We start from the raw sequence: 21,483 nt of genomic DNA on the forward strand, positions 1-21,483 counted from the left end.
ACCTGTAATACCCACCATCCTCGTCACTACGAACTACCCTCTTATAACCAGAATCTATCTTACCCTTCAAAGAATGCATAGTGATATCAAAACAATGCTTGCCCCACCCAAATTCATTATATCGACCACTATCCACAACATCTATTTCCTCAGACGAAACAACTTTACCCGGGGGACCACCTAACAAATAACACTGCACAAAATACAATACAGCCAACTTGACTGCAAGATCGTCGTTATCCTTAAGATTGCCAGTAATAAAAGCAGTCTGAATAGCACCCTTGGTAATTTTTTTGTACCCCTTAAAACAAGATTTGACCAATTCATTATCATCTTGCTTAAACTGATAAAAATCAGAATCAACATGACAATCTAACCCCGTGACCAACGCAAACTCTTCGATACTAAACCTAAGGTATTTCCCTTGGACACAAACCCAAAACTCCAACCCATTAGGCTGCTCGAACCTCCTCAACAAAGAAACAATGCAAACAATTAGTAATGAATTATGTACTCGGGAATTCGAAGAAAATAACCAAACACAAAGATTTTGAAAAAATTTCCAATTGGCTTTCGCTAAAATTCTCTTAATGTCACCAAGTACAGAGTAATAACCAGATGTTACTACTCTAGAATGATAAAATTGAGATCGAGTGTACTTGCATTCCCAATCCTAAAAAACAGAACAATAAAAACACTGATAAAACACCATAAAACACTACGAAAATAACAACAACAAAAAAACAACAAAAAAACATAGAACAGAATGCATAACATGACAAACCTCAACAATCCTATTAACAGGAATTTCTTCAGAAACACCTGATGATGGCAACACCTTCACAGGGGATTTACCCTTGCCCTAAAATAAAAAAAAAACAACACCAACAAAACAACAAATAAAAAATTAACAAAAACACATAAATAAATCAAACAAGATATATAAAACAATTACAAATACATAAACAAAAACAAACAAATACCCAGATATATGAACTTCAAAAATCGAATTTAACAAAAAAACAAAAAACCTCAAAAACAACAACAGATAAATAGTAAAATACCTTAACAGAAACAGGCGACTTAAGAAATTCAGAATCCAACTCAAAATCTGAGTCTGAATTTTCAACAACAGTTCGAGGTCTTTTTCCTCGAGTGTTCTTCGAAGGTCCAGCAATGGTTTTTCTTTTAACAGAAGGGGAAGTGGGGCTAGGAGGGTTCTCTTTCAGATTTTTTTTACCCATTTTTGATTTGGGCCTGGTTTTCTGCGATTGTTTTGTGGGTTTTGTAACTTTGGCCGGAGATGGTGATGAACGAGTAACGGCCATTATGAAGAACTATGAAGGTATTTATAGACAAAAATAATAAAAATGGGAGGGAAAATGAGAGGGAAGTTTAAGATAGTGGGATGGGATTTGAAATTTTTTAAAATGAAAAAACTACCCACTATTACAACCGTCTAAGCAAACTGAAAATGGGGAAGAAGATGAACAGTTGAGGTGAGAGAGATTACCAATTACAAAATTTAGATTCGAAAATAATAAAAAAAAAATAAAAGAAAAATACATAAATACAATACTTTTTGATCAGAACACATAACCGTCAAATCAAACAATTAATTTTTTTTTTTAAAAAAAAAAAACGTGGCAAAACCCTATCGTGACAAGTGGCAATGAAAATCCCTTACACGGCTAAAGTTTAAAAGGCAGTAAACTGCCAAAAAAAAAAAAAAAAGTATAAATGTTGTTTCCAGCGTGGCACAATATAAATGTAATAAAATGGGAAAAATCAGTAGTGGGTGTAAATTCCTATTTGGTTCTTACTGCTCCGGACTAAACATATAACATATGGTGTTAATTAGACGAGTTTTTAGTCGCTAAATTTTTTCAATTATTGTTTTATTTGTATTTAATTTTTTAAGTTTAAATTTTAGTGGTAAAATCTTCTAAATTATTGAACTGATTTCAAATTAAAGGTATCATCTAATTAACTGTCACTATAGACTACTTATGTGTACAATTTTATACACGTTTATATTGATACACCTAATATTATTATTAAAAAATTATTTTCAAAATTCATTTTAAAATCAAATGAAACTACAAAAATAAAAAAATAAAATATTTTTAAAAATAAAAATATATTATAAATTTTGAATTAATTTTATATTTTTTTTAAATAATAATATTCAGTGTACCAATATAAATGTACAAAAGTGTATACATAAACAGTCTATATTGATTATTAACTCTGAAAAATAGATGACACTTTAACTTTACTAGCAATTCAATAGTTTGAAGGATTTTACCGGTAAAATTTAAGCTTATAAGCGGACTGATAGCTGAGAGAATTTAACCGTAAAAAAACCCTTATTAGACACTATTAATAACGTGTAACACTACTCTTTTCATACTCATCTGTTATAAATAAATAAATAAATATATACATAATATTTTTTAAATTTAAACAAGCTCACACTTTAATTTCTATTAATCAATTAAAAAAAATAAATAAAGCCATTTTTTTTATTTCCAACGATTTTGTTAATTACTATAGTTCATGTGTTACGACACAACACTTTTTACATGGATTTAATTGTTACGATATTATCAAAGATAAAGAAACAATGTTTTTGTTATGAATGGGTAGACCTAGCTTAGCTATGTAGTCCTACATCATTATCCAATGCATATTATAACTTGTTGGGTACCCTATATAGTAGCTATTACGTATGTATATACATATCAACACATTTTTCTTTTTCCAACCTAAACATCTAATCCAATTAATTAATGCTCCAAATTTTTTGAAGAATATTTTTCAGGGTGATATGTCATTTTAGATTATAATTCATTTATTTATTAAACAAGTAATTAATCCATTTAAAAAACAAGAAGCAATTAATTTATTATTATTTTATAATCACTACTATAAATTTGAGCTTTAAAGGCTGTTTTTAAAGCCTTTCAACGTCAGTTTTTGTTACCGATATATGATGATTCAGGCGACGCTGTAGGGTCAAACATAATCGACGTCATAGTGTATACAACTTTTTATTTTCTTATTTTTTTGCGTCTTTCCATACTTAAAATCTACTAGTTCTACTTCTTAAAAAATAAATTTATTCCCCTGACAGTGGCAAATGAGCCATATCTCCCTCTTCAATACTATCGAATGACTCTTCTTCTATCTATCAGGATGATCTGTAGGCAACCGTCTATGTCCTATATCACACATCTTATGTTCATTTTTCAAGCGACAAGCCCATGTATTAGTGCAACAAATTGGACAACTTTCGTAACATTTTGTACTGTAAGCTAGAATATCGCTATCAGTCCATAATAACACTGTTTTCAGATTAAAAAATTCTTTTTTAAGATCATCATAGGCCTGAATATCATTCTCATATAATTCTATTAAATCGTCAATCAATGGTTCCAAATATACATCGATATTATGTCCAAGTTTTTACGGGTCTGATATCAGTAAAGAAAGTATATTAAATTAGGCTGAGATGTAAAATGACTCTAAATTTAAAAACTAAGTTAGTAAATGTTCTTTTTTTAAAAAAATTAAAAAAATAGTCATAATAAAGTAGCTAATAAAAATTATAATAAATATATATTTACTACATATTTTTTTTTTAGAAAAAATACTTTTGCACGAACATGAAAGTTCTCTCTCTTTTTCTCTCTCCATCTCTGGTAGGTGGACAAAGGCAGAGGTGGAGGTAGCATCGACACTCCGGTAGGTGTTACGATCCCGATTTGCAACGCAGGTGTCTTATCATTAGTTTTGATAAACTCTATTCTATTTCCAATGTGGTGTTATCGGTATATGGTATACATTTTCTTTAGGGTGCGTTTGGAAAGTCACAATATTGTAATTGGATTTGTGTGTAATTAGAGTTAATTACATAATTTGGCATGTTTGTCTGACCATGTAATTACACTATAATTGTATAATTACAAGTAATTAAGGGATTCCAATTACACTCTCCAATTCTAGCCTCCCATGAGAATTGAATGTATTACACTGTGTAATTACTAAAAACTTTCCATATTAAACATTAGCTACACTAAAAAATATTATTTTCTCATGTTATTACAGACTATTTTGTCAAACAAGATATTAGAAATTCATATGTAATTATCATCTCATATCCAAATACACATTGCATTTTAAAATATATATAGTGTAATTACTAAACTGTGTAATTACCACCTTAATAATTACCCTACCTAGTAATTACAAAGTTACTTCTAAACACACTCTTAGTTCTTTTCTTTTCCATTAAAGTATATGTCTAATTTATATTTCGTATGTGGATCTATATTTTCGAAAACAATTTGATAATTTTATTGAGGTATCCAAGTTTATGAAGAAAACTTAGAGAATATAGATATGGTGGCCAAATTCATGGAATATTGTTTTGTTTGTCGTGGTCATTATCATTTTGGGTAGAGTTCTTACGAATTCAGTTCTAGCCGGAGTTGGTGGCGGCGAATAGAACAGTGAATCCACGCACTTCCGGTGTGAATTTAGGAGAGATATAACTTGAGTAATTGGTGTATCGTACTAGATATTTTTGGTAATTATATTCATATAAATACTCATTTAATAAATAAATTTTCATAGTTATATCATTTTTCACATTTGAAGCATGTTTTATTGTTTTTGAGCATTGATAGTAGGCATTTTTAGTTTTATTATAATTTAATTCAATTTTTATTGTTGATAAAGTCAAATTTATTATTATGATTATTTATATATATATTGTATTAATAATATTGTGCTCTATATATTCAAAAAAAAAAATAATAATAATATTGTGCTAAAGTCAAATAATTTAATTATTTTTGGAGATCTATTTTAGGGTATCTTTATTTTCATTTTATATTTACTAGCTTTTTATATATATCTACTTTATATAAAGTGTGTCTATATAACTAAATTCTTGGTTTATGAGAAATTTGTGGGTGACTTTATATTTATATTTAATAAAATATTATTTATATACAATAAAATAAAAATAAAACAAATCATATTAATATTTGAACTGATATTTGTTGTGTTTAACAGATTTGTTGTGAATTTTCTATTTAACAGTTTAAAATTAACACTGTTAATTAGTATATTTGATACTAATCACAAGTCAAAGACCCACAACAACAAGGCCTAACTTATAATTGCACAAATGCACAAATTTTGTAATCGAATCATCGTTAACTATTTTTCTCTATCATTCTTCTCTAAATTTGTTATCATTTGTTAGGTATTGTTCCTTCAAGACCCACATCACAATTCTCACTCTTTTCTCCTTCAATTACGTTTTCTAGGATTTCTTTTTCAATTGGATCTATCAAGTGAATTTACTCTGTTATTGTTCAGTTCTTGACGATTGAGGGTCTAATCTCAATAATATATATATTTAATTTGTTTTTTTAATTGACTTTTGATGATCATTGAGATATTGAGAATTTGTTTTTTTAATTCTCAATAAATATATTACGATTTTTTTATTGTTAATCACACTCATTTGAATCAGGTAATTATTTATATGTTTCTGTGTACTATCTGTTTATTATATTTGGTAATTGTTTGGAATTGAATGAGTTTGGTAAGTGTTTGCAGATTTTGAATCTTTTCCAGGTTATTACTTAGAAAATTAAACTTTTCACTTACTTTTAATCGTTGAATTATTACACTTTCTTTAACCTTGTCGTTTTAAAATATTCTGTTGCAGTTCAGCTAGATTTGATTTTTTTGCATACAGAAAAATATCCTGATGAACCTCCACTTTTAAATCTTACAAAGTACATTCTGACTGCTCAAGTTATGTTTATTCTAATATTATAAATTTTGTAATCTAAAGGGGTAAGTCGAAACGATCTGACTTATGGTATGTTCCCACAAGGTCTGAGATTGAGTGGTACCTACACAGATATTATTGTTCATCTCTCCTCAAATGTTATAGGGTTTGGCAAATAGCCCTAATTGAAAAAATAATAATTAATTTTATAAGAATACTTTTAACCCATGCTTCCTAAAAAAAATACAAAAGTTTTACGTCAAGGATAACTACTATATGAGTATGTATGTATATATTAAGATTAACGTACTTTTTATTATTAATAACAATGTACATATCATAAATCTATAGATACAATTATGTTTTACTTATAAAATATACTGACACACAATTTACAATACCACTATTTAATATACTTAAAAATAATTTCAAATAATAATTAATAATATGTTTTTTTTTAATTATTTATTGTATTGTTTGTAAATAAAGTAGAAAACACCTAACATAAAATTAAGTATACGTGCCTCGCACGTAATATCTAACTAGTATATATATATATATCTTATAAGATTGGTCCTATTATTTATGTATATTTATATAGTTTTTAATTTATACTATTATAGGCCTACGTTAAAAGAAATATTATTTTGTTATGCAATTTTTTAAATCTAATTTAATTCCGTTTTGTTCTTTTTTTTGGTATATATAAATCTTTTTATATACTACAATTAAAATATATATACCATGATAACAAAATTATATACCACCATTGTATAATAAAATAGAAACTATTTAAATATTATTTAAAATAAATAATATATTACACAATTAAAATGTGACAGTCAGTAGTCCCGTGATCCGTAAGGAGAAACACCGGGTAAGTTGTGTAATCCCACACCGCCTGGGGAAGGTCAAGTGGGATAATTCTGAGACTGTGTAGGTATGGGACTACATAGTTGAAGAGAGCTTAAATGGATTGATTGGTACTACCTAGATCAACAAGGTGCATCTTGTTTTTCGGTAGCCCATCTCGAAAGAACTCCATAGTTAAGCGTGCTTGACCTGGAGCAATTTCAAGGATGGGTGACCTCCTGGGAAGTTTTCCCACGATGCGTGTGAGTGAGGACAAAGCACGCTGGAAACACTTGTGTTGGTCTGTAGGGTCAGTCATCAATCCAAGAAGCAGCCAGAGTGGCGTACTCGTGTATAAGTAGGGGTGTTCATAAAAACCGAAAAACCGAAACTGACCATCAAACCGACCAGACCGTAACCGAATTTTCGGTTCCACGTCATCACCGAATTTGGCGGTCGGTTTCGGTTTCGGTTTTTTTGACACGGCGGTCGGTTTCGGTTCTTGAAATAAAAAAATAGTTTAACCAAAAAACCGTCAAAACTGCCCAAAACCGCCCAAAACCGCCAAACCGAAAACCGCCAAAAACCGTACGGTCGGTTTTATACGGTTATAATTTCTAAACGGTCGGTTACGGTTTTCGTAAAATAAAAACCGTAACCGACCGGTCGGTTATAAAATTTTAAAAACCGACCATAACCGACCGATTTTCACCCCTATGTATAAGAGTCATTTATTCCGTGGGTATAAGAACCCAATGGAGGCTTGAAGCGGGGACGTTACATAAAATATATAAAAATAATAATTAATTATATGTAGCATGCCAATAAAATTATATACATACATTAAAATATTTATATTATGCTAATAAAATTATATACTACTATTATACATAGTAAAATAAAAAATAAATATCATCTAAGAATAATAATATACTATACAACAAAATAGAAATATATTGTACAATAAAATTTATATACCAACAACCCACAACCCACAACAACTCATAAAAAATTAAAAAAAATTGACATAACTTTCAAATAAAAAAGATTGTAACAAAATTAATATAGATATACCATAATTTTTAAGTAATTTGCTTCTAATTCAAAAAAAAAATTATTAATTTTTTATGTGACAAAAGACAATATAAATAATAAATAATTTAAAAGGATCATTTTACTACAAATTTTGAAATGAGAACATTTACTAACATAGTCCTATGATTTTGGGCCATTTACTATAATTTTCCTATTAAATTTCCTTTTTCATCACTAACCAGGAAGGAAGATTGTACATAACAAGAAAGACATGCCATGAACTAGGACGACTACTTAGAGATCTATGTGGATTTACTCTATCCGCAGACAAACCAAGACGAATATGTCTTGGTTCAAATTTGAATTCAGGATTTATGTAGTTTACTTTTTTCCAATCTTGGGAATATGCAGGGTGACAGAGTTTTTCATCTTTCACTCTCTTGGTCTTGTGCCAAATTAAATTTTTAGAATGTTCTACACTACGATATAATCGTTTAAGTCGTGAAATCAAAGGTATATACCACATCACTTTTTGGGGAATAAGTTTCTCATTCTCCTTAGTCTTGTTTATTTTATAGCAGGATAAACCACAAGTCGAGCAATTGTCCATGTATACATATTCCTTATAATATAAAATGCAATCGTTCGGACATGCATGGATCTTTTCATACTTCATTCTTGTGGAATTTAGAGTCTTTTTCACTTCAATTGTTGAAGTCTTCTCGAGAATGTTTTAATGTAATCCATATCACGTTTTTTCAAAAAAAAAAAGTCTTTTTCACTTTATATGTACATTTCAGGAAGCAATTGTCAAATAGAAAGATATCTTTAAAAGGAAAAATTGAGTAAAACATTTATCGCTCACTCTATTTTCTGTTTTGATGTTGTAAAACTTTACCATTGTTGGTAATCTTAGTTTTTTTATCACAATTGAACAGGGGTTTCACTACTACAAAAAGGTTTTACGTAAGTCAACGTGTCTGGTCAAATTTGTTGATTGATTCAAAAGTCAACCCACAATTTTTTACTCCAGTTATCTACTGACGCAAATAATTATTAATTAGAATCAGTTATCTATCTGATGCTAAAATAAAAATCAAAGCAAAAGATGAAATATAAAAAAATATATATACTCTATTAGCGTCAGTACACAACTGACGCAAAAAGCTATTATATACACTATTAGCGTCAGTGCACAACCGAGGAAAAAAAGCATTAAAAAAAGAATTAGTTATGGGCTTTAGCCCATTTTAAAAAGATTTAACCCTAAAATATAAAACTAACTTCTAACCTTAATTTTCTTCTCAGTCGCCCCTCTTTTATCTCTCTCTCTAACCTAATTCCCTCTCTCCACCCATCATCACCTTCATCTTCTTCCCTTCTTCTCAACCCAATTTGAAGCATGAACCTCTCAAACTCTAACTCTCTCTTTCTCATTTTTTGGCTAGTGGCATTGGAGCTCATCGCCAAACACCATGGAGCACAGGACCATCTCCATCGCCCTCGCCCTCGCCCTCTCTCTATCTCTCTCTCTTGAGAAAATGGAGTTTTCAAAGGTGAGATTCATTATTTTTTTCTTGTTCCCCATCTCGCGCGCCCAGCTCCACCTCTGGTCTCTCTCTTTCTCGTTCCAGTTCTCTCTCTCTCTCTCTCACAATTTTATTTTTTGCAACCAGTGGGGGTGTTCTAGTGGGATGGTGGTGGTTCGATGTGCTTTTGGTAGTACAATGGGTTGTTGTGGTGGCAGTATTTATTGATGTTGTTGTTGTTGTTAGGTTGTTGTGGCAGTCTGAAGGGTTGTGGTGGTCTGAAGGTTTATGTTTTTTTTTTTATTTTTATTTTTTTTATTCTTTTGCATCAGTTAATAACTGAAGCAAAAAACCAATTTACGTCAGTGCTTTACTTTTTTCTTCAGTTGTGAACTGAAGCAAAAATCTTTTAGCGTCTATTACTACGTGAAGCAAAAAATAAGATTATTTGTGTTTACAGTTATAGCGTTAGTTACACAAACCGACGTAAGTTCATTATATGTCACTTAAAAATTGAAGAAGAAGGCCATTTTTGTAGTAGTATTTATTTGCATCACTTAGAAAATTATCGAATTTTTTAGGATCATTAAGAAATTCCTCTTGTGCTTCATCAAGCAAGTCCAGTGGATGATCATCGACTTTATTACCCTCAATATCATCTACTCTCGCTTCCCTAATGGATATGGATCATCATCTAAATGTTCGTCATGCCAATACCAAGTAGTATAACTTCTATTGAAACCTCTTAAATACACATGATCCTTAATCATCGTAATATTTCCTTTAGATTTATTATAATAATCTACACATGGACAATGAATACGTTCAGGATTTCTAAAATTCTTTAAGGTAAACTCTATAAATGCATTGAATCCTACTTGAAATGGCAGCGTGTCTCTCTCCTCACGCATCCATGATTTATATAACAAAAATCCCAATAAACAAATCTCAGTATTTAGTAACTAATTATAACTAGTTACTACTTGAAATCGTAGTGTGTCTCTCTCTCTCTCCTCATGCAAGCAGTTCATGTATAGTTTCAGGCGAGCCAACATAGCTCCCTGTGGTAAAATTAGATTACCACTCACAGTCGGAACTGCCCCATGGCAAACATCACTATGACTACCTTCATAGTGATCGACACTAAGTCTTCTTGGAAGGTCAATACCTAGCGACCTCCGAGCTATCCCACTTATCTACCAATTATTTGACAAGTTCTCGACAGAAGCTGGTATCGACCATCTCCTTGGTAACCAAATAGTTGAATACGAATGTTACAATATATCGTTGGCATTCACCAAGAAGACCTCCTCGACTGTGCTAACAGCTGAGGGGATGAGGAAAAACTCCTTTGCTGTGATAAAAGCCAAGGGGAAGTGGAAGACCTCCTTCGCTGTCAAGATAGCCAAGGGGAAGAAGAAGGCCTCTTCTATTGTGAATACAACAAAAGGTACGATGAAGACCTCTAGGGTTAAAGACTAAGGACAAAATGGAGACTGCACCTACAATCACTCTAAGGTGTACCCGAGACGGGGAAGACATCACCCCCATTTTAGGGATATTAATTCAGGAGTTGGTCACTTCCTCAATTGAATAAAGAACGACCATCGACTACTTCAATACATCGTTAACAGTCATCAAGAAGACCTCCTCCGCTGCAAAGATGAGGGGATGTTGAGGGCTTCCTCTGCTACAAAGCTGAGGGGATGTTGAAGGCCTCCTCCATTGTAAAGTTGAGGGGATGGTGAAGACCTCCTCCAATGAAAAGATGAGGATATGATGAAAGCCTCCGATGTTGTAAAGCTAAGGAGTTGACAAAGACCTCCTCTACTATCAAATTGAGGAGATGAATAAGAATACCTTCGTTGAAACACAAGTGAGGGAATGCTAAATAACTTCAAGACTACAACTTAAGAGAAGACAAAAGACTAAATCTATATTCATATAAACAGATAGTGTGACAAGAAGAGTCAATGCTAAGACAATAGCCAAATATTAGAGTAAATGTTGACGTTCTAATGTCAGCATGATCACTCAAGGAGTCATCAACATAAAATTTTGAATTTCCCTATTCAATAGGGAATGGGGTTCAAAACCCTACTCTCAGTGGGAATGCTTGAAGAATAGAAATAATTGTCCAAGGTTATCAAAATTGATGCCTACTTAGTTATTTTGAGAGAAACGGTCTTAGTTCACGTCATTAAGTCAACCTCACACAAGTGTATAGTTGACTTGAAGGGAAAATGTTTACACCAAGAGTAGCCTTGATGATGTGGACATCAATGTTTGACACATGGAAATAAAGATGACATCTCAGAGTTGAGTAGTATCGAGTCATAGTAGGTCAACCTGGGAGGGTCCCTAGCCATGCGCCCTGGTTGACTTTGGGAACTCCGAAATGGCCGAAGTTTAGACTTTAATAACCTGAATTCAATTCACTATATTTTAATATTCTGTACCATGAAGAAATAGAGCAACGTAATCCAAGCCGTGGGAGCTGAAATTACACGAACCTATAACTCGGAAGCCATCCTGGGCAGCTAGGGTTTCACCTAGGGCCCAAGTTGCAACCTCAACTAGGGTTTCATTTTTCGGGACCATCTTAGTGAAAATGGGTCAAAACTTGTCTTAGGACATCAACTAGACATACCACAGACATATTGAAGGCATCAGAATCAAAATCGAAGCAAGTTCATTTTTGAGCATCCGGGGCCCGAGCACCCAACGCCTAGCTTGATAATCTGTCAATCTAGGCACCTTTTAAGCATCAAATCAGAGATCTGAATTTTTCATCTTCTTCGTCTTCATCAAAAAATGGGGAAATAGGTCATTCTGGAGAAGAAACAACACTTCTTGTGTGCCAAAAATAGGGCCTAGCACCCATGTTGACACTTGGGCTAGCCCTGTGCCCAGGTTGACAATTTGTAAACTTGGGTCATTTTCGATGGCATTTTCCAAGATTTCTTTCGAGCATTTTCTCCAAAATAGAAAATATTAAGATTTAACTATTTTCGGGGACGAAACGAAATTTTTGGAGGGCCAAAATTGAGACTCAATGCCCAGGTTGATCAAGTTCACCAAAAAGTGTTCTGGGAATTTTTTTCATCATCAAAAGTAAAGAAAATTCAAGAAAACTCAAGGAAAAAATCACAAACTTGAGCCCTTGGAAATGGGGCCTAGTGCCAACCTGGGACACTGCCTTCAATTGCTCAAATGTCGAATCTGATTCGACCAATCAATCCAGAATGGTCAAAAATAGGGTAGGAGACCTCATACTCAAGTTCAGAAGTCTTGAAAGTATCAAATATGAGATCTTGGGAGCTCAAGAGTAAGCACCCAATGCCTAGGTTGACAAATGGCCTGGTGCGCTGGATTCTGCTTATCCGAGTCTGATGTCGTTTCAACCGTCTGTCTAGTTTTTTACAATAATAAAGATCTATGAAGTCAGAGAAGTCAATATCATAACTTTGTATTTCTCATTTCCAACTCACCCGAAAAGGAAGAGTTTCGAGTCTCTCATTTTTGTACATGTGTCGTGACTATATTGTTGCTTGAAATATGAACATAACGTATGTATTTACATTAAATTATTTTACATTTAATGCTTAGAAGTTATAATTTTAAAGTTAAAGAAAATTGATTTCCTTAGAAAATAATTAGATTGATTTCCTTAGAAAATAATTAGATTGATTTCTAATTTAATATGAGAATTAATATAATCATAAATATTTTTATTTACACTTATGTGAATTCTGAAATCTTAAATAATTTTCAAAATACCATTAAAAATATTTGTTACTTGTCATTTTAACTGTTAAACTTTTTATTTTGTTACCAAAAATCTCACCATTTTTGTTGTGTTAGACAACAACCTCAGCCAGCAAACAAACATTAATCAATACACTAGAAATGAATTAATGAATTGCAGAAAAATATAATAACAGAATTTAAAGAACACAATCAAGATTATAGAGGTTCGAACTTCCTTCACAAAGTGAAGAGCCTAGTCCTCTTTGAACTCCCTTAGGATTAGTCTTTATTATGAATCAAATGGAAAGATTACACTATGTTTAGTTGTACAAATTACAGAACACAGAAATGATGAGATATTCCCTTTGTCTTAGCTTTAATCCTGAAGCTTGAACTCCTTGAAACCACCTGAAGCTTTAACTTGCTTCCCTTGGTTTCTAACCCTTTAGTTCTTCAATGCTCCATAAGTTTCCCTCTCTAAGAACAAGTAATCTTCCTCACCATACATAATTCTCTCTCTCTCTCTATCTATCTTATCTGCTACATTACTAAAATAGAAAAGAACAGAACTATATATAGGCAGCACCACATCAGGTTTTGCCATTACAAGAATAACTAAAAAAATCTAACTAAACTAACACATGCTGATGTGTCAAGTCCTCACTTGCCATGTCATCATTCCTTTTACTTAATTGGTTTTATTAAGTACTGAGGTGGAATTTGTTGTTTATTTCAGTCCTTAATAAAACCAATTAAGTAAAAGGAATGATGACATGGCAAGTGAGGACTTGACACATCAGCATGTGTTAGTTTAGTTAGATTTTTTCAGTTATTCTTGTAATGGCAAAACTTGATGTGGTGCTGCCTATATATAGTTCTGTTCTTTTCTATTTTAGTAATGTAGCAGATAAGATAGATAGAGAGAGAGAATTATGTATGGTGAGGAAGATTACTTGTTCTTAGAGAGGGAAACTTATGGAGCATTGAAAAACTAAAGGGTTAGAAACCAAGGGAAGCAAGTTAAAGCTTCAGGTGGTTTCAAGGAGTTCAAGCTTCAGGATTAAAGCTAAGACAAAGGGAATATCTCATCATTTCTGTGTTCTGTAATTTGTACAACTAAACATAGTGTATTCTTGCCATTTGATTCATAATAAAGACTAATCCTAAGGGAGTTCAAAGAGGACTAGGCTCTTCACTTTGTGAAGGAAGTTCGAACCTCTATAATCTTGATTGTGTTCTTTAAATTCTGTTATTATATTTTTCTGCAATTCATTAATTCATTTCTGGTGTACTGATTAATGTTTGTTTGCTGGCTGAGGTTGTTGTCTAACACAACAATTTTTGAAACTATGTTAGAATTTTAATAATTTAGAATTTTTTTTTTTAAAATATTTTCTTCGATTTCACACAAATTTTATGGGGTCGACGTCGTGCTTCACAATCTCTACACTATAATAAAAAATTTGTGCGCTTTCAATCTCGTGCTTCACAATCTTTAAAAAATTGTACCATTTTTGATCCAATAAATTTTTGGCAATATTGTCGGAGAACTGCAAGAAGAAAAATTACTTTATCGAGTTTAGTAAAATTCTTCTACTAATTATATACTTATAATATTACTACTATTATTATATTATAAAAGATATTAATTATAACATATAGTATAATATTAATATTATAGATAAGAGAAAAGTAAGGTTATCATCTTAGTATTATTTGTATATGATAGTGTACATACACTATTATAGAAAATGTATTTTATTTCGATTTTTAAGTGACATATAGAGAATTAATTTGCGTTGGTTGGTGTAACAGACGCTATAGTTGTAGACACAAATAATTTTATTTTTTGCTTTAGTTCATAATCAAAACAAATAGTAACTCATCGACTCAAATTATTAGTTTTTTGCTTTAGTTATGAATCGAAGCAAAAGAATAAAAAAAATAAATTAAAAATAAAAAATATATGAACCACTGCCACCACCACACCCCATTGGACTGCCACAAAAACCCAACAACAACAATAAATACTACCGTCACAGCAACCCATCGAACCACCAAAAGCATATCGAACCACCTGCAAAAAAATCAGAGAGAGAGAGAGAGAGGGAGTTTGGAGGCTTTGAGAGTACAGTCGTAGAGATAATATATAGGTAGGTTTTTTTTTTTTTTTAAAATGGGTAGAAGCCCAAATTTGTTGTTTTTTTAAGTAATTTAGCGTCGATTGTGAATTGATGCAAAATTTATGCCGGTATATAATTGACACAAAAATCCGTTCAACAGATTCTAAAATTCAATTTTTTTAAAAAATTTCGTCTTTAATTAGCGTCATTTTTGTTTTAGTGTTGAAGAAGCAATTAACACAAATTAATTATTATTTACATCAGCTAACAATTGAAGCAATTGTTAGAGTTAACTTTTGCGTCAATCAATTAATTGTTTAATGCATTAATACTAATAGACACATAAATTAGTGATATCAGTATATAATAACCCGTAACTAAAATAAATTATATTATTATTATTATTAAAGTGTGGAACTACAAAATTATATTTATTTATGAGTATATTATTATTATTATTATTATTATTATTAGTTTATGATTTATTATTATTATTATTTAATTATAAACTAATAATAATAATAAAAGGAGTCTATTGAAAGGACACTACGTACGTAGTGATAATAAGTTGTAGTGTACAGTGTACACCCAGAATATTAATGAGGAATAATACAAGAGGGTGATGAATGATGATAGTGAAAGTAGTTACATGTATATGATGCATGTATTGTGTTTATATTATATATGGATAGAGTAATTTGCGGCATAAATACCAAAGTTTATCTTCCAGTTGCAATTTAATACCTAAGTTAAAATTTTGGCGGCATAAATACCTTCCGTTACACTTTGAGACATTCTGTAGGTACCTTGCTGTTATCTTGCACACTGGACACCAAATGGCATGACACGTCATTTAAAATAATGCCACGTCATTTAAAATAATGTCACTTCATCTTATTAAATAGCCACCTAATATTAATCAAGTAAAAATTAAATTTGCTTTACAAAAAATATTTACATAAAAATTAATTTAATAAATTTATAATAAAATCTGAAATAAAACAATTAATACAAAATCAAAAACAATTAATAAGTAATTTTAGATAAAAAAAAAAAAACAAATTCTGTACAAATAAAAACTAAAAACCCTAAATCTGTGGAACTAGAGTCGTAAAGAGAGACAATGGTGACGGCTGGACGTTCTTCTCCGACCACGAGCAGTGACCGAGTAGAAAAAGAAGAAGAAGAGGGTTGAGGGCCTCACCGGAGAACGGTGGTGCAGTGACCGAGTAGAAAAAGAAGAAGAAGAGGGAAGAGAACGATGGGACAGGGTATGTATGGTTTTGGGAGAAGTCAAAAAGGAAAATCACGGGTGTGAGATTTTGTTTCTTCCCAGAAAAATAAAAAGGATTCGGATACAGATACGGATTCGGATCCGGGCAAGAAAAACAAAAGCAAGCGATGAATCAGAAGAGGGTAAGTTAGCCCTAGTTCGAGGCAGTAGAGAGCAGTGGAGAAGACAATAGAAAAGAAATGAAAAAGTAGTAGTTGTTGTCTGTGTTTCTTCTGATTATTGGTTTTTTAATTTGGTGATTTTGGATTTAGGTTTCATTATTTCTGAAATCTATCTAATCCAACGTTGTAGTTGAATTTGATGTGGTTGGGTGTAGATGGTGTTGGTTGCTAATGCTATTATGTTATTGCCTTGTTTTTCATTGGTTCGTCACTTTCGGCTCACACTCTTTTTTTTTTCCTTCTTTTTGAATCACCAAATTCTCTTCTACCTATAAATGTTTCTTCTTTTTTTGTGTTCTTTCGAAATTTCTAATTGGTTTATGGTTTGTGATTGTGAGTGGTTCAGAGTCCACTTATGCTGGCTGCAATGCATGGCAAGATCTCTTGTGTGCAAAAACTCCTTGAAGTTGGAGCAAACGTATATGTATACTTCTTCATCTTCTTCTCCTCTTCTCTATTGAGTTATTCTCTAAACTATGTGATTAATATTGTGAATGCTTTATCAGCTTTTGATGTTTGATTCTCTCAACGGAAGAACCTGTTTGCATTATGTTGCATATTATGGCCATTCAGATTGCCTCCAAGCCCTTCTTTCTTCTTCTCATTCCAGCCCTGTCGCAATTTCTTGGTTGGAGAAGAAGGTCTCGCCCGACGCTGCTCGTGGTCGGAGAAGAACGTCCAGCCGCCACCATTGTCTCTCTCCACGACTCTAGTTCCACAGATTTAGGGTTTTTAGTTTTTATTTGTACAGAATTTGTTTTTTTTTTATCTAAAATTACTTATTAATTGTTTTTGATTTTTTGTATTAATTGTTTTATTTCAGATTTTATTATAAATTTATTAAATTAATTTTTATGTAAATATTTTTTGTAAAGCAAATTTAATTTTTACTTTAATGGTTAATATTAGGTGGCTATTTAATAAGATGAAGTGACATTATTTTAAATGACGTGGCATTATTTTAAATGACGTGTCATGCCATCTGGTGTCCAGTGTGCAAGATAACAGCAAGGTACCTACAGAATGTCTCAAAGTGTAACGGAAGGTATTTATGCCGCCAAAATTTTAACTTAGGTATTAAATTGCAACTGGAAGATAAACTTAGGTATTTATGCCGCAAATTACTCTATATGGATATTTTCATTTTCAAAACCAAAGTCAAATTTTTGTAGCTAGGGTTTTAATTTGGGTAGGCAACTGCCACGTATAACACATTGCTATTTATAGGCTACCCCAACAAATAACAATATTAACCATAATAATAACAATCCATCTTATAAGACTATATATCTTTATATATTAAAAGTGCCTATGTAACGGCAATTCTTGGTTTAACAGAATATTCTTTACAAATAAAAGAATATTCTGTTAAATTTAACCCAAAAAAATCAATATTCTGTTAAATCAATATTCTGTTAAATCAATATTCGGTCTAGGTTTAGCACGTGCGAGCCACACGATTCATCCCTGAATTGGATTTGGGGATAGCATTCTTCAAATTAGGGCTTCCATTTCATTACACGAGAGAGTCTTCTGTCTCTCTACAAACCCCCAAACCCCAACAAACACAAGCTAAACCTTCTCAATCCCTCTCTTTCGCGACCCAGAAATGGCCGCCACAGCCTCCTCCTCATAAACCCATTCACCTTGTTCCTCCTCTTCTTTCGCAGATTCGTTCTCTTTGGGTTTTGTTTTTGTCCAAAACCAGATCGTCACCAAAACCAGATCGTCTAAATACAAGACCAGATCGTCTTCTTCTTCCTCCACACCTCTCCTTCGATCACCATGTGGCTCTCTTTCTTTCGCCCGCTCGACCGATTTTCCCTCCAAAACTTCAAGTTAGTTCTTCTCCATTATATCTTTAATCAACCATTGCAATTGTACATTTTTGTTTTTAACTCAGTGATTTTACGGTTTGATTGTGATTTATGGCTTTGGTGAAGGTTAGAGTTGTTGTGCTTGTGTTGTGTCGTATAATGTTTGAGCTAATTTGTCCTTTTTATTTTGGGGAATAATTGTAGATATGTAGTGAATGAACTCCGGGAAATTAAAGTTGTGGATGAGCACAACAAGGTATGTCTGCTCAATTTTATAGGAATTTGTTCTTTTTTTTTTTTCTCTTTTAAATTCTTTTCCTATTGTATGATATATTTATTTATTTATTACTACAGGAATCAGTGGTAGATCTGTTGCAGTCTGTAGTGGAGATAGTTACCTATGGGGACAAACAAGACCCGATGATTTTTGAGTATGAAATTTTCCTTTTTGTCTGTATCTATTTTTTGGCTTTTAAGTATGTCTGTGTATGTTGAGTTGGTATCAAATTGTGGCTTTTATGCAGATATTTTATGGAATGTCAAGTTTTAGCTGAGTTTCTTCGTGTACTTAAAATTAGTAGGGATTCGAGAATTGAAATACCATTGCTTCAAAGATTCGAGCATAATGATTCAAAATATGGATAGTGAGCATGCAATTTGTAAGTTATGTACTGCTTGATCCGCTGAGCATGAGTTTGTTTTCTTTATTTTTTTTTTTTTTAAAATTGATTTTGTCTTGGTAAATTGCAAATTTATTGGTAACTTCTTCAATGTTTGCATTGAATTTGTTTTGCAGACTATTGTTTTAGCAATGATTATATCAACAACATCATAGAACATCAGTACCAATTCAATCGAGGGGATCTGGCCCAGTATTATGTATCCTTTCTAAGGTTATTTGTGTGCTCTTTTAAATAATTTCTGTTTGGAAACTTGGGCCTTCTTTTTGTTCATTTGTGATAAAAGAATCAAAAAACACTTGTGAAAAATGTGGTCTTACTTTCAAGAAAGCTGCTTATTTGAAACAGCATATGCTAAGCCATTCTACCGAGGTACTTTCCATTTTCCATATTCTCTTATTTATTTGATATCTATATTTTTTAGTCCTTATGTTCATGCAATAGATTATTGTCAAATGTCAATATGAACTATTACTAACATGTAGAGCTTGTAATTTTTTTTATGAGGAATGCTGTTTGTATACAGCAATTAGTGTTTACTTTTAACTTTTACTCTCAATTGGTTACAACTTTAAATGTGGATTTTGGGGTCGTGGACTGGTAATATGAGTTTTTCCCTTAATTGATATGGATGTACCTTCTGTTTTTTTTTTTTTTATTGTCATGGGTGTTTAGCTGAATGGAAATCATTAGATTTCTTATGTGTTCTTATAGATCGAATTTTTGATTGATAGCTTTGGGCAGGAACCAATATTTTTGAAAACAAAAATTACATAATTTTTGGTGTGAAGCATTGGATCCCACAGAAAGAACTCCAAAATGCAGATGGTTTTGACTTGAATGGACCAGTATCAGGTTGGGTGACCTCCTAAGAAGCTCCTTCAAGTGGACCTTGATCACGCTACATTCAGTTTGAGGTTTGATGCGCGTATACTATATTTGGATTGGTATGGGTTATCCTTATCATTTCTATATGAAGGAATGTTTTAATCTTATTTATTATGTAGGGATTTAGTTTTGGACATTTTTATTCTCATGTATTGAATTAATTTCTACATTTGTAATAATTTATTCCCTCAACTTCACAAGTTCATGCCTTTTTCTTAATGGTGTTGCTGGTTGATTGCTTATGAGGGGGTTTTTAGATTAGGATTTCTGTTAATTGCTTGCTGAGTCTCGATGATGGCGTCATGGTCGGTGGTGTGCTTGCAAACATTGATTCGGTTTCTAGGGAGATGGTGGTGGCTGAGGCAGAGGCTTTGAAACCAGGTCGATTTGGGAACGGAAAGGGTTGGAAGGTAGTAGTTCGATGGAATCATAATGTTCATTCCATTCTTGACTCGCCAAAGCTTGAATCACATTCCCAAATAGACCAATTATTGAGGTATTTGTGGTCTCTCATATACTTTGTATTCCTAGATTCAGAATGTGAGTGCCTTTGATTTTCAGTCTATTTATTATTTGTTGTTGCTTAGTTTTATTGTTTACAGTTTGAGAATTTATGAATTTTATTGTTTATTTTATGAGTTAGTGAGTGATAAAATAAAGAACACGCTTTATTACTTAATCATCTGCAGGATAAGTTCGGTTTGCTTCAGACATGAAGGCTTTGAGTGATGATTTTGAAAGATTTATATCGTTTAATCCATGACATATATACCCTAAGCAAGGTATGATATGTCATGATTATGAATATTATAAGCTCTATATATAAGTGAATGGAACAATAAATAAAGAACAAATCAAATATTATGTCATTCTTTTACTACGAAAAGTTCCATAAATTATCATGATGGTTTCAAAACATTAGTGCCTTCCATATATTTTTGTTTGGAACAAATTGCGAACTTAAAATATGTTTTTACATCATTATTTTTTGGGGGTTGGATGTTATGTTTTTCATCATAGGAATTCATTATGTAAATTGCAGGAGCATGAGAAGATGATACAACTCACCATGGTTTTCAGAGCACATTTTTTTCCATATATATTATTTTGTTTGGAGTTCTTGTTGCACAATGAATGTTAATTCTGCCAAAGTGAAATGCATCCCAATATATATACGCGCTGTTTAAGTTTCCATATATATATGCGTTGTTTAAGTTGTTTGTCCAAAAAACTACGAAGCAATTATCAGCCAAAAAATGGAAAATTGAGTTGTACGTAGATGCAAACCGAACAATGACTTCAAAGTACAATCAGTTCACCATTCAAGCAGTTGAACCAATGGAAGATTAGGAAGAAGTTACCTTTTTTTTTTTTTTTTACAGTAATTTTATTTTATTTAGTGTTGAGACTTTTCTTGCTGCTGAGCTTGTTTTTCTTTCTCTTGACTTGTTATTTATGGATTTACATGGAGTAGTGTATGCAAGTATTTCATATACCCAATTTTCTAAAAGTAAATAATAAGTATTATTTTATTATGATTTA

The 21,483-nt window shown here is 31.9% G+C and overlaps 3 protein-coding genes across 9 annotated transcripts; 2 read left to right on the plus strand and 1 right to left on the minus strand.

The window, feature by feature from the left end:
- Window positions 1-583: 583 nt before the first annotated feature.
- Window positions 584-1,563, minus strand: LOC133038734 (uncharacterized). Its single transcript, XM_061116957.1, has 2 exons — window positions 1,065-1,563; window positions 584-862 (listed from the first exon to the last, which is right to left on the minus strand). Exons 1-2 carry the CDS (start codon window positions 1,326-1,328, stop codon window positions 719-721), a joined length of 408 nt encoding a protein of 135 aa, XP_060972940.1. The 5' UTR covers window positions 1,329-1,563; the 3' UTR covers window positions 584-718.
- Window positions 1,564-16,043: 14,480 nt separating this feature from the next.
- On the plus strand, window positions 16,044-17,417 carry LOC133038732 (putative E3 ubiquitin-protein ligase XBAT31). Of its 3 annotated transcripts, none has more exons than XM_061116953.1 (3): window positions 16,044-16,759; window positions 16,903-16,974; window positions 17,063-17,417. In XM_061116953.1, exons 1-3 carry the CDS (start codon window positions 16,712-16,714, stop codon window positions 17,267-17,269), a joined length of 327 nt encoding a protein of 108 aa, XP_060972936.1. In that variant the 5' UTR covers window positions 16,044-16,711; the 3' UTR covers window positions 17,270-17,417. The 3 variants fall into 3 exon arrangements, with proteins under 3 accessions (XP_060972936.1, XP_060972935.1, XP_060972937.1); XM_061116952.1 differs by having other exon boundaries at window positions 16,048-16,759; window positions 16,903-16,980; XM_061116954.1 differs by having other exon boundaries at window positions 16,050-16,517; window positions 16,903-16,980.
- A 569-nt stretch (window positions 17,418-17,986) lies between these two features.
- LOC115717730 (protein TRANSPARENT TESTA 9-like) lies at window positions 17,987-21,483 on the plus strand. Of its 5 annotated transcripts, none has more exons than XR_009688245.1 (9): window positions 17,987-18,394; window positions 18,578-18,629; window positions 18,728-18,804; window positions 18,898-19,032; window positions 19,170-19,425; window positions 19,788-20,000; window positions 20,199-20,437; window positions 20,631-20,723; window positions 20,984-21,483. XR_009688245.1 is itself a non-coding variant. In XM_061116955.1 (5 exons), exons 1-4 carry the CDS (start codon window positions 18,342-18,344, stop codon window positions 19,016-19,018), a joined length of 303 nt encoding a protein of 100 aa, XP_060972938.1. In that variant the 5' UTR covers window positions 17,989-18,341; the 3' UTR covers window positions 19,019-19,032; window positions 19,170-19,780. The 5 variants fall into 5 exon arrangements, 1 of the variants encoding a protein (XP_060972938.1); XR_009688246.1 differs by having other exon boundaries at window positions 19,798-20,000; XR_009688247.1 differs by lacking the exon at window positions 20,631-20,723.

The sequence above is a fragment of the Cannabis sativa genome, chromosome 6 (assembly GCF_029168945.1).
Source record: "Cannabis sativa cultivar Pink pepper isolate KNU-18-1 chromosome 6, ASM2916894v1, whole genome shotgun sequence".
NCBI lineage: Eukaryota > Viridiplantae > Streptophyta > Magnoliopsida > Rosales > Cannabaceae > Cannabis > Cannabis sativa.